Source organism: Haliotis cracherodii, unplaced genomic scaffold (genome assembly GCF_022045235.1).
Source record: "Haliotis cracherodii isolate W230 unplaced genomic scaffold, xgHalCrac1.p SCAF_2, whole genome shotgun sequence".
Classification (NCBI taxonomy): Eukaryota; Metazoa; Mollusca; class Gastropoda; order Lepetellida; family Haliotidae; genus Haliotis; species Haliotis cracherodii.
Genome location: NW_027266275.1, coordinates 31,800,296 through 31,813,786, shown reverse-complemented (window position 1 = coordinate 31,813,786; position 13,491 = coordinate 31,800,296). Strand labels below are relative to the sequence as shown.

Genomic DNA, 13,491 nt, shown 5'->3' with positions numbered 1-13,491 from the left:
CCAACCAACCACCTCCCCACTCAACTACTTACTCAACTACTCACTCAACCAACCAACCAACAAACCTACCAACAAACCATCCACCCACCTACCCACTCAACCAGCCACCCACCCACCCACTCAACCAGCCAACCACCTACCCACTCAACCAGCCACCCACCCACACAACCAACCAACCAACCAACCAACCACCTCCCCACTCAACTACTCACTCACTCAACCAACCAACAAACAAACCTACCAACAACCATCCACCCATCTACCCAATCAACCAGCCACCCACCCACCAACCCACTCAACCAACCAACCAACCACCTCAAACAGCCAACCACCTGACCACCCTACCACGCAACCACCTCTCTATCCCACATTCACTTAAAGCCAACCTTGAAAAACTCAAAAGTTTACATGTTAGAATAAACACTGATAACATAATCACATATCAACCTACAGTATAGATGCCCGCGTACTTAGCGCTATGGTCTCGACCGTGGAACGTTTGTTTTGACGAGTTATGTATACTCCATACTATGCCTACACGAAGCCTATGGTCTATGCACTTATGACATATCTCATTCCAGTCAATGTCAAATAAGGTTCACGTTCGCCATGCAAGTTGAGCGTGGCGTTCGTCATAAAACCTCTCCCAGACCCATTACCAGAAAGGCTCATCTACAAGCCGCCATTTGCATTTTATGGAGATTAAATTGTCCGCCATCAGTACATCTACATATACTTACCAGACGATATACAGCCACTGGTAAATGGTTTGTCGGTATATGAGTTCATATCGACAAACTCTATATGGGAATCTTTGTATTTTATAATATTAATCATTGTTTGGGCGTGATGAATGTATTGGTGTAAATGGCATCTCAAGCTATATTCAATATATTGTTTCGCTTCTGTCTTGGTACCGCCGTTGTTATTCCAGGGCAGAATATGTCCCTACTATCCCACGCTTGTTGCAAGAGTCGAGCACCGGGTGATTACAATGTGTTTTCGATGATTGTACGTGGGTCATCGCGCACGGATGACGATGATCACTGCTCATACTGTCAATCACTGGTTTTCAGTAGGATTCGACTCGACCATCCACCACAAACCTTATTCAAATCCATGCAGCTACAGTATTGTAAACTACGGCATAAAACAACATAGCTGCATTTTAACTGAAACAGTTCTGTATTCACTGATATCTTTTCTGTTTGTAAGTATAAATTATCATTCTAAAGTAAAATACGCACAGAATAAACGCCTATAGTTCCTTTCTTGCAGAGCGCCCGGTGAAGATCCGGGTTAGAATTGATGTTCCGCAATCCGTGATTTGACTGAATAGAAAGAGACCCGTGAAGATCCGGGTTAGAATTGATGTTCCGCAATCCGTGATTTAACTGAATAGAAAGAGACCCCTGAAGATCCGGATTGGAACTGATGTTCCGCAATCCATGACTTAACTGAATAGAAAGAGACCCGTGAAGATCCGGGTTAGAATTCATTTGATGTTCCGCAATCCGTGATTTAACTGAATAGAAAGAGACCCGTGAAGATCCGGGTTAGAATTGATGTTCCGCAATCCGTGATTTAACTGAATAGAAAGAGACCCGTGAAGATCCGGATTAGATTTAATGTTCCGCAATCCGTGATTGTCGTAAGAGGCGACTTACAGGGTCGGGGGTCTGACTCGCTGACTTGGTTGATGCATGTCATCGTATCCCTTTGACTAAATCGATGCTCATGATGTTAATCACTTGATTGTCTGGTCCAGACTCGATTATTTACAGAGCGCCATCATATAGCTAGAATATTGCTGAGTGCGGCGTTGATAAACAAATAAACAAACAAACAATGCAGTGAAAAAACGCTTAGTTGTGTGTTTCATTTCTCCCACTATTTCCAGTTCGTTGATTGTTTTCAACGGAGAGTCAATATCGTGAATATCCCATTGGGAAAGATCTCTCTTCCAGCTAATTACCTACATCAAGAGCGTCTTAAAGTGGTAACCGACCCGCCATTGGCTGGCTGACAACTATTATCATTGTCCAGTGGAATTAGGTCAAGGGAGAGCTGGTGAAATGACCACCTCTGTGAGATGGACGCTGGTCGTGTCATGGCACTCTGGACACTAATTGGGCTCCGATATTGATCGGCCTTTCAAATATTGACTCGTCCCCAAACCAAGGTCAGTATTCCCCTTATATTCGCGAATTCCGTAGCCAATCAGAGCATCATTAAATCCTTGGTTATATGATGAGGTTTAGACAAGACACAATTGGGTTAAGGTGATCATCTGACGTGCATTGACACCATCAAATTGAATATCCCACCAATCGTATCCGTTATGACGTACAAAGGATTTATCAGAAACGCAATTATTACCGTTATTGAGCGATGATTACTTCAAGGATTGGTTTAACTGATGGTACACAGTAGTATCTCGGCAGTGAGTCCGTTGAGACGAATCAGCCACAATCAGAGAAGTCCAATCATTACCAAGGAAACAAGTAACATTAACACCCTTCGCCTGTGTACGAAAGGTAGAGGAAACTAACAGAATCTGAAATGTGAAATACCCGTGAAGAATAGGTCTTCAGTAACCGATGCTTGCTGGAAAGGGCGTCTATGCTTGTCGTAGGAGGCGACTAACGGGATCGGGTGGTCAGGCTCGCTGACTTGGTGCATGTCATCGTATCTTAATTGCGTAGATCGATGCTCATGATGTCAATCACTTGATTGTCTGGCCCAGACTAGATTATTTACAGACTGTCGTCATAAACCCAAACAAACAGATGAAACGTGAAAGCATTAATTGCATCATTGGAAGGCAGCTTAATTGATAGAGTGAGCTATGTTGGCCGTCCAGATTATGTTGGCCTGTGTTATGTTGGAGTTAGAAGGTGAGTTTGGTTTAACGCCGCTTTCAACAGTATTTCACTTAGATATCCCGGCATATCTTGGCAAGAAAGCACACAGAGATGTTTGTCTTAGCCAGCTTTGGTCACAAGAGCATTGGTATGGTGCTGACACACCTAAAACGGAATTTGGGATTCGAACCGAAGGAATGCCGAAGGGAAGCCCTATGTCGCCTTGGATGAGAAGAACATCTGCGTCTGGAGTCACGATGGATACTCCACGTGGATGAGCGTTACGGCAAAGTAAGGTGTGAGTCAGTTTGGTTTAACGTTGCGTCAAAAAAATTGCACCTAAATAGCGACGTGTATGCACGTGTGTGTGTGTGACTGCTTGTTAAAAGCGGCGTTAAACAAGACTCACTCACTAATTTAACACGAAAGATATTCTTTAATCATTTGAAAACACGAACATTGTAAACGTTATATGCACACAGCCCAGTAATTGAGTGATCTACCCCTTTATACGTAAGAACCTTCTAAAAACCCTCCGTGAGATTTATAAATAATATTACGATGGATTTTGTCTATAATACGATGCGTATAACAGTTCTTAGAAGCAGCTATAAAAGTCTATTATAAAATATGTTACCCACAGTTGTCTCCCCTGGATCTTTGAGATAAACAAGTTAACTTTAACCTGTTTCTCTTTTGACAGACCACACAACATTCTCCATGTGTTAATTAAATATTTATTATTCATATTTCATAACATAAAGTGTGCACAAATTGTAATTTGAACAGAGTGTCTCAGAAACAGCATTGTCTCTGGGTGTAAGTTAACAAGTGACACCACGTCACGAATAAGTAAAGAGAGAGTTCTTCAGTTCCAGCTGGGATAATATATTGACCAAATAACAATTAATACGAAATAAAATCGTCAACTTATGAAGGTTTATTTCAATTTCTTAATTTCATAATCTATTTAAAGAGTGTTTTGTAAACATTATAAACTTTATTATTAAGGTACTGGATTGTAGAAATTGCGATAGTTTAATATTTTCTTTAAAAGTTACTCTTTTTTCCATGTGGAATACAGTGGACTTGCATACAGAGATACCCCGTCAGTACGGAAACCCTGCTTATCAGATAAACACGGTGGTAGACGTTTATTTAATACTCGCCCGTGAAGAGGTCACCCGTTTGATAAACATACAGCTGTATTACACATTGTGTAATACTAAAGCGCGTGCTTATGTACTGCGGGAACAATATTTCACGGACAAATATTGAAAGCTCCCAACATACCTTTTTCAATGACATTGCGTTTAGATATGACTCATCGCTGAGAGGAGCTTAGGCACACACGATGGCCCCAGCAACCCTGTTCCTAGGCTGACGTCACATGGCATTGTTTTGCCAGTGGATCTTGCAACAAAAGTCCACAAATTACGTCATAGGGCATCGTGACGTCATCTAAACCTTGTGGTGCCGGTCCCCGTTCCCGAAGGCAATCGTAGCGCAACGATAGTCGTAGGTCTATGTTAAAGTATGGGAGTTCCCACAACTTTAACTAGCGGTATGACAGCTTTGTGGAAGGGACCCCTGAATACTAAAAGTGGGCCGTTGTATGGTATTAAATTTATACGTGTCAGTTTTTGACGTGTTTGAAGTAGGATCGCCTAGATGTCTGCCCAATTCACAAAAATCATAAATGGGAAGTAAATAAAATACTAACCTCGCTCCCGTGTAATACCAACTTTATTAAACTCGTGAATAGTTCTCGTATCTGACTTGCTTTCGCTCGTCAGATGCCAGAACTATTCTCTCGTTTCATAAAATAGGTATTACACGGGAGCTCGTTAAGTGTTCTCTGTGTACACTTGGAGCATAATTAAGCACCGCTTTCCTTTGGTATCGTACATTATTTTTTTATAAATAAATTTGTTTTGTTTACAAAATGAAATACTCCTTTTGAAATTCAGAAACTGAAACGATCTCTTCTGACTTATCTTGTAAATCTGTCATGGCAATATGTTCTTGACAACCTTTATTGCTAACTCTGCTTATTTGAATCATATACTGACCCACAATGAAAACGCATCATCATGTTTTCAAGCATCAAACATGATGTGTTTTTGAAGTCCATCTCCAAACACATCGAATGATATTCGAACCCGAACGAGAACAGTGTTGTGTTTAATTATATCATGCCTAAATACACAGAACACCTAAATTGTGTAGACATTTTGCCAACTAAATTTATTATAATAATTCGAATATGTGTTTCCAAAGTGTTTCAGTATATGATACTGCTTCCCGGGGCAAGGGAGGTAACTGACTATAAGAGTCCAGTTTCCAGTCAGTTAGCTCCCTTGCCTCAGGAAGACGTATTTGATATGACTTCGTATTTGTGACCGTTTAGTGAAACTTTGTACTAATATTTCACTAGGTATAGGTGGTATCAAAGACATTTATAAAAATAAGTTCGACGTCAATCGTAGATATTTCCAAAAGATACATGAAGGTTCGGAATAAATGAAAGAAAAGGAGCGGTGCTTAACTTTTGTCCTGGTGTATACAAATATTATAACCTAACCATGATAAAATAATCTGAAAATTTGAAAACCCGAATAATTTCATTTTGAACGGTACTGTCCGGCCAAACGGGGTTCCTCTGTATACAGTGTATATAATGTATATAACATGGTATTTGGGGTTTTGCTAACTCTTGAGAAAGACAGTATCAAGGTGCGTTTTCGACTCTCATCCCGTTGCAATGATTAGCACGAACTGTGTACTGCGTAATGCTACAGGTAAAGCCATGCGCATTACTGCATGACTTACGTGCAAAAACCCCTTTTTACTGTCTTGAACCCCCAACGTACGTCTAGGCTACCCCTACACATTGAAGGGGAATACCATTGGCGATGGCAACGAAGGCAATCTGAGTGAGACACGAGTATTGTACCATTTCAACCAAACACTTCTGTTCAAAACAAACGTCCCCTCGCGAACAAGCAGTTTTGAGCAGTAGAAAACGTTCACTGACCTCAAATAAGACACACGCATTTCGCCCACGGTTATAAGTGCGTTACTAGACTCCCATTCGTGCCCTGTTCGCGAAAGAGGGGATGTTTAGTTTGAACAGTACTGTACAACCCGTCAATATTTATATCACCAACCATCAATATTTTCTTTATTGAAGCATAAACGATATATGGCTCTATAAGCACAGTCGGACTTGTTAAATATACATAAGTATTGGTGCAAAAATATTTATCAAATACTGAATAATGAAATACAATTGCAAATGTGTCATAAAAATCCATTACTATTTCATACACTGTATATGAATCCACTTTATATACAAATGTGAATTTACGCCTCCATATTTCATCAACATTATATTGCGTTCACTAAACAACTATATTGGAAGAGATCATAAGCTATCACAGATTATTTAACACCCAGGAGATTTCTCAAATGGGAGATAACTCGTACTGGCTCAACAATCAGCAGTTTGTAATGTAAATACGGATACGACCCCTGCCACGCCCAGCTGTGGAGTTTACACACAATAAGCATCGGGGCTTAATAACATAAGCGTACACACAAGGATTTGAAAAGAGTTTCATTACACATTACAAAAAAATCCTTTTCGCAATTACACTACTCAACTTTTGACAGGGATAATTTTATTTTTCAATGATATACAAAAATGATTCGCATTTGTCAAGTGTTTATTTAAATAGAATCATATGACATTATCTAATTATCCATATCAAAAATTGAGTAGTATATTATAATAGGCTGACAAGACGCATTAATATGGCACTAAGTTTTCGATCTGTAAAATTTCCAAGACATCACAGACGGATACAGTGCTACAAACTGTTTCTTGCCTGCATAATTAATGGTAATAATTTCCAAAACATTATTGTAAAACACCAATAAGGCGTATGTTGATTTAGAAAATAATCTTGATTCTTAAACACGCAATAACAGTTTGTAACGTCAGGGCAAAACAATGTAGACACTTAATACCGGTTAAAGACGAGGAAATTGTCTCACTAGACTAACCACATCCTCGATAATCCAGGGTATTCGTTTAGGAAGTGACGTCACCGTCTCCACCTCTCCTATCATTTTCTCTCGCTCGTGTGAGTAAATAGATTGGACGGCTATTTATAGCCTCGCGTGTTTCGAATCGGTCCAGGATTTTTTTAGGAAAATAGAATGAATATCTAATACATTTACTTGTCGAGGACAAACCACCCACTCGTGTACACATGTCAACATATCTGAATATCGACAAGTATCTTTGACTGTCGACACGACACCTCTAAATGTCCACATGACACCTATGACTGTCGACATGAAACTCCCGTGTGTTGACACGTGATGATCACGCGCCGATATCAGAATAAGACGAATGTACAATGATACCCAAAATACTAGATCATCCCCGGATATAAAACAGAAGTGATATCCAATAAGGGGATTTGTGTGACTGGGTGCACTAGTTATGACAGCCACGCATACCCGTAAAGGGAAATAACTCCAGGGAATACATGTTAAGTAGGGTTACATTACAATTTATAACTTTCTGAAAATATAGCTTTGAGAAACGAGGCACATATACGAAAGATAGGAAAGTGCCCCCCGTTGAAGCTAGCTTAACACGTGAATCTTAATGAACTGGCTATATTGATATGTTATGACTTCCCGGTTCTACTTTGACGTTGTTCAGATGACGTTAATGATGTTCTGTGCCTGAAGGGATGACAGCACGATGTATAACACCCACATGAGGAACACGAAGATGGCACTGCCTATCTTGCCCGCCTTGGGGCCACCAAGTTCAGCCTTGCCCATGACGGGGAGGTTTCGCCGTAGGAGAAGCACTGAGATGGCGACGACAGAGGAGATGGTGTAGAGGATGACCGAGAACACGAGGGATCCTTTTGCGACTTTGAATTGTACTCCCTGAGTAAAGAAGATGGTACAGTTTATATTTTAACGAGTATAGCTGGAAAGGCTCATGTTTACTTCAGGGTTATGATAAAGTGGCCTTCATACAGATATAGGAGGCACGGATGGCCCAGTCATCTAAGGCGCCGCGATTCGCTGTACAGAGTTGCGTCCCCTTGGTACGCCAAAAACCCATGATTGTGGGTTCGCATCTCGGTTCGCCCCGATTATGTTTCTAGGCCAGGTGTTCCAGCACCATACACGTGCTTTCACCGAAGTAGTGAACGTCTGAGACCTGCATCACTTCGGGCTTTCCTCCCACATTAAGCTGACACGCCGTGATATAACTGGAATGATGTTAAACGCGGCGTTTAATCCCAACTCCCTCACTCACTCATACATACATGGTTTAATCGTTCCGTGAATTTGAACATCCGGATAAGAATTGGTCTTCAGCAATCCATTATTGTCGTAAGAGGCGACTGACCGGATCGGGTGGTCAGACTCGCTGACTTGAATGATGCATCTCATCGTATCCAAATTGATAGATGACGTTCATGATGTCAATCACTGGATTGCCTGGTCCAGATTCGATTATTTACAGACCGTCATCATATGGCTGTAATAGTACTGAGTTCGGCGTTAAACAACAAACAAAACAAAACATGTGTTGATCCCGACGATTACGCTGGGAACGTTGAATTAAGACTAATGGTCTTGTATAATAAACACATTTATAAATGTGTGTCCATATAATCAATCTGGAATATTTCTTTTGACACAGTGAATTTTGTTTGTTTGTTTGTTTGTTGTTTATCGCCGCACACAGCAATACCCCAGCTCTTTGACGGCGGTCTGTAAATAATCGAATCTGGAAAAGACAATCCAGTGATTGACATCATGAGCATCGATCTACGCATGTGGGATACGATGACATCCATCAACCAAGTCAGCGAGCCTGAGCACCCGATACTGGTAGTCGCCTCTTACGACAAGCATAGGTTGGTGTAGACCTATTCTACCCCGGATCTTCGCTTTCTATTCAGTTAAATCAGAAACCATACCTTAATCTGCCAGTAGATTGTTGCGATGAGCCACGGGAAACCCAGTCCCAGAAACACGTTGACGGAGTTACTGCCGTTGATGTTGCCGATGGAACTGTCTGCGAATCTCTCCATCATTGCTGCCTGGCGACTAGCGAATGTGTCGGGCATGCTTGTGCCCAGTGCTACGAATGTAATGGCGGTGATGGTTGGGGAAAGACCAATCAGACATCCGAATATAGATGCAAGGTCGCTTATGAGAGCTGTCAGTAAGCCAATCATCGCCAAGGACACAAGAAAGGTTAACCAGCCTCCGCCGATAGATGGAGGAGGCACGAAAGCAAACAGAACCTGAAAGATGAACATTAAATTACATAATGGTAGATCAGGGCGGGTCAACTGGCCATGTTGGATACCCTACGTCCAGGAGTGTCTGTTTTATGATGGTGTGAGTGAGTGTTTGTTTGTTCTTTAACGCCGCACTCAGCAATAATCCAGCTATATGACGGCGGTCTGTAAATAATAGACTCTGGACTGGACAAACCAGCGATTGACATCATGAGCATTGAACCACACAATTGGGATACGATGTCATGCATCGATCAAGTCAGCGAGCCTGACCATCCGATCCTGTTAGTCGCCTCTTAAGACAAGCACATTCGCCTTTTACGGCAAGGATGGGTTGCTGAAGACCTATTCTACCCCGGAATCTTCACGGGGCGATGGAGTGAGTAACGAGTTGGGGTTAACGCCACCTTTAACATTGTTTCAGTGATATAACGGCGTGTCAGCTTGATGTGTCAGAAAAACCCCACAGAGATGAAGGTCTAGTATATAACGTTACCGTCAGGGAATAACCAGTCTTGATTACCCGGCAAAACATGTTCCATGTGGCGTAAAAATGAAGATTTTATGAATGGATCACTTAATCTCAGTAACGGGGGCACAGGTGGCCCAATCGTCTAAGGCGCCGCGATTCGCTGTGCAGAGTTGCTTCCCTTGGGCACGCCAGAAACCTATGATTGTGGTTTCGAATCCTGGTTCGCCCAGATTATGTTTCTAGGTTTGTCAGCACCATACCCGTGCTCGTTGGTTTCACCGAAGTGGTAAACGTCTGTGACCTGCATCACTTCGGGCTTTCCTCCCACATTAAGCTGACACGCCGTGATATATACTGGAATAATGTTAAAAGCGGCGTTAAACCCAACTCACTCACTCACTAATCTCAGTTACGACATCAGGCGTCATCTGTGGTGAAATGAGCGAGGGTATTAATTATGCTGACCATCCTAAAATCAAAATCAGGGCCAATCTGGGATTCGAACCCACGGTTTCCGGAGCAGCGCATCGACGCAATTCTGTCGCTTTAGACGACTGGTCCACCAAGTCCGTTTAATACGTAAGCACATAGAAATATTATAGTTCAAATAAACAAAGTCACATACTGACTGATAGTGTATGTTATTTTTACTGCGATTAAACTCTGGTGTCCCTCGGGGAGGTGACACAATTTCATTCTAAAAACATAATTTACTTTTTTTTTGCAGTTCCCCTATTTTATTCTATAAGTATATACACGCCCAATGGACGTTTTATATCACCCTGAACTCAGCAGTATCCCAGGTATGTCACGCAAGCCTATAAATATTCGAGTCTGGACCAGGCACACCAGTGGTTGATATTATGAGCAACACCCTACGCCGTCGGGGCACGGTGACACACTGTCAACCTGGCCATCCGTATTCTGGTCACCCGCGGGGTACATGCTCAAGCAAGACCAAATGCCAGGGATCATTTCAAAAGTGTTATTTTACTGGTAAGATATTGGTATGCCTGCTTCAGCATCCTGCGTTACGTGGTTGGACGTTACGCCCAAACTCAACAAGCATTTAGGAAGGATCGAATACATTACATTCATCTGTAGATACCCTTGAGGCTTGAGAGACCTTTTTATTTCGAGTATAGCCCACCTTCCAAAAGAATGTGGTGAAGTGCATGATATAGGACAAGGCGCTGGCGTTTTCAACGTCGCCGCCATTGACGTTCATGGCGTCATGGAACTGGTCTCCCCACGTGGCGGTGTCGATCTTCAGCCCCTGTAGGTTATGCTCAGTCTTCTCCTGGATGCGAGACACCATTGCGCTGAACTCTGAAGGTCAATAGAATCATGGCTACAGTGGGGTTAACGGATGGTGTATGCTATTTGTATATTTACAGGTCGGGTAACTTCGACCATGACTGGTTCTTGACCGTCATGGTTCCATTAATTTGTGCATTTAGTATAATAACGCCAATATATAATTTTTAATGTGTGAGTACGGATTTACGCCGCTTTGAGCAATATTCCAGCGTAATCACGACGGAAGATACCAAGAATGGGCTTCACACATGGTACTCATGTGGGGAATCGAACTCGCACCTTCGTAGTGACAAGCGCAAGCAATGACCCCATTATCCAAAAGCATAGTTTTGGAAGAAAATGGAAACAAAATCCTTCCACTTAATAATTAAATAATTCAAAAGTAAGTTTCGGAACGTCATATAAACTAATATTAATTGTTTTTGTTGTTCCTTCGGTATATCTCAATGATCGTGATGTCAGGATCACATTTCGCACGAGCCATAAGACTACACAGGACAAAGTTTGGTTGTAAACCTCATGGTAAGTTTGACCAAATAGATTTGATACGGCAAGTAATTATCATTGTGCTCGAGTAAAATTTCAGTTATCGCTTGCTCCGCGTCCTGACTCCATTACTCCTGCCTTTCCATTATACCCCAAACCAAAGACTAATAATTTCAAAGAATTTGTTCCAGAAGGGGCTCCATACATCAGTAACTTTAACAAAAGGTGGGTAGTATGTTTCAGAACCGTTTCGTGTAACTTGCATGATGATTTACGCAGTTAAAATAAAGACATTTTAACACAATTGGCAACCGCCACAGGATAGTCCAGGGCATCGTTCCAAAAATTAAGGGTCTTAACGCCGAGGCGATCGTGACTCCCATACTTTAACACAGACTTATGACAATCGTATCTATTAAAGTTCACTTTGTGGAATAGGGCCCTCGTCACAATGATGCCTGGCCTTACCTTCGTCGTTGATGATGGTGACAATAGCCCGGGATATCTTCCCGACTTCAGCGCCCCCTGTCGGGGAGGACAAATCAACCTGGAAGTTAGGTTCATGGGAGTTCTGGAAGCAAATGTACAATGTCACTCTTGGCATCAACCTCCAGAAGATCATACAGAGGTTGATATAAGGGTAAGTGTGATTTAGCACTATTCCTATAATATAACCACTCGCGAAACTAAGCAATAGCGATGTACTGTGTTGATACAAGTCGGTTCTTTATAGAAGAAACTGTAGAGTGGAGGATACACCGATGCCAAAATGATACAATTCCCTAGTGTTCCCATTGTATCATATCTTCCCGTGTTTGTTCAGGTTAACAATTGACTTGCCTTTGCATGTGTTTGTGACGGGTGCCACGGATGGGGCACCATTTCGCGAACACCTGGGCCCACTTGCACAAAGCGATCTTAGCGCTAAGATGATCGTAACTCCCATGCTTTAACATAGGCTTATGGTAGTTGTAGCGCTAAGATCGCTTTGTGCAAGTGGGCCCTGGTATCATGACTATTTGATAGTGATTCATTAACACATGCTCAAGTTAAAGTCGAATGATATAGTTATTCTTATGATTATGAAAAGGATTTGTCTCTTTTATTTATAACAATATCAACCTTAACCCCAAAACCCAGGGGAAGGAACTCTACCCCATTGTTAACTGAATATTATATCCAGACGTTAGCACAGTACTTATATTTCACATGAAGCATTATAGAGAATGACGTACGCGCTACGGTGATGTTACGTATTACTTGCTGATGATAAACAGTGAATGTGATGCTTGTTGTTACTTTAAGTGACCTCGTGTGACTTAAGAAAAGAAAAAATGAAAAAGAACTTTCCTCTCGCTCTGGGTCTAACTTGAATTTGTTTTGCTGACAGCAGTTGGTTAATAGCCTCGTCGGGAAGCAGAAAGATTTATCCTAAAATAAAAATATGTTCCCCCATTTCGGATTTTCTCTGTGGTGGTCACTTGCCTTTATTCCGAATATGTCGAGTGTGACGACCTTGCTGGTTTCGCCATGCTTGAAGCGGATCTTGTCCTCGCCGCCCTGATATTCCTGGCCGCTCTTGGCACTAAGGTCCTTGGTCTTCCACGTCACAGCCACTTCGCCATCAGCACCGTTTACCCTCTTCACAACCACCTGGGCTTGGCCGCATCCCTCCTTCACAATGTAACTCGGCTTAGAAAACTCAAACTTCCCAGGCTCTGTAAAAATAATAACAACAACAATAATAATAATAATAATAATAATAATAATAATAATAATAATAATAATAACGTTGGTGATGATGGTGTTGTTAAACTCATACTGAACCAGCAGGACTGGGGAGGGAAGGACCGGAGGGAGGGGGAAGGATGCTAACAATCACAGCAGCCAGGGCTTCATCAGCAAACGCTATGACGAAAAGGCTACCGACCATTAAGAGGCGTAGAACAGGTCGAATTGGACACTACACAAAAACTGATTCAACTATAAGAAAAATATA

General features: G+C 41.9%; 1 protein-coding gene across 3 annotated transcripts in view; it reads right to left on the bottom strand.

The window, feature by feature from the left end:
* Positions 1-3,636: 3,636 nt before the first annotated feature.
* LOC139467985 (sodium/calcium exchanger 3-like) overlaps positions 3,637-13,491 on the bottom strand; it is a 105,992-nt gene continuing 96,137 nt past the window's right edge. For all 3 annotated transcript variants that reach the window (XM_071249617.1, XM_071249615.1, XM_071249618.1), the window contains 5 exons: positions 12,978-13,210; positions 11,961-12,063; positions 10,837-11,015; positions 8,888-9,217; positions 3,637-7,838 (listed from right to left, as the gene is read on the bottom strand). In XM_071249617.1, the coding sequence (XP_071105718.1) occupies positions 7,599-7,838; positions 8,888-9,217; positions 10,837-11,015; positions 11,961-12,063; positions 12,978-13,210 (1,085 nt within the window). In that variant the 3' untranslated portion in view covers positions 3,637-7,598. The remainder of the gene's footprint in view (positions 7,839-8,887; positions 9,218-10,836; positions 11,016-11,960; positions 12,064-12,977; positions 13,211-13,491) is intronic.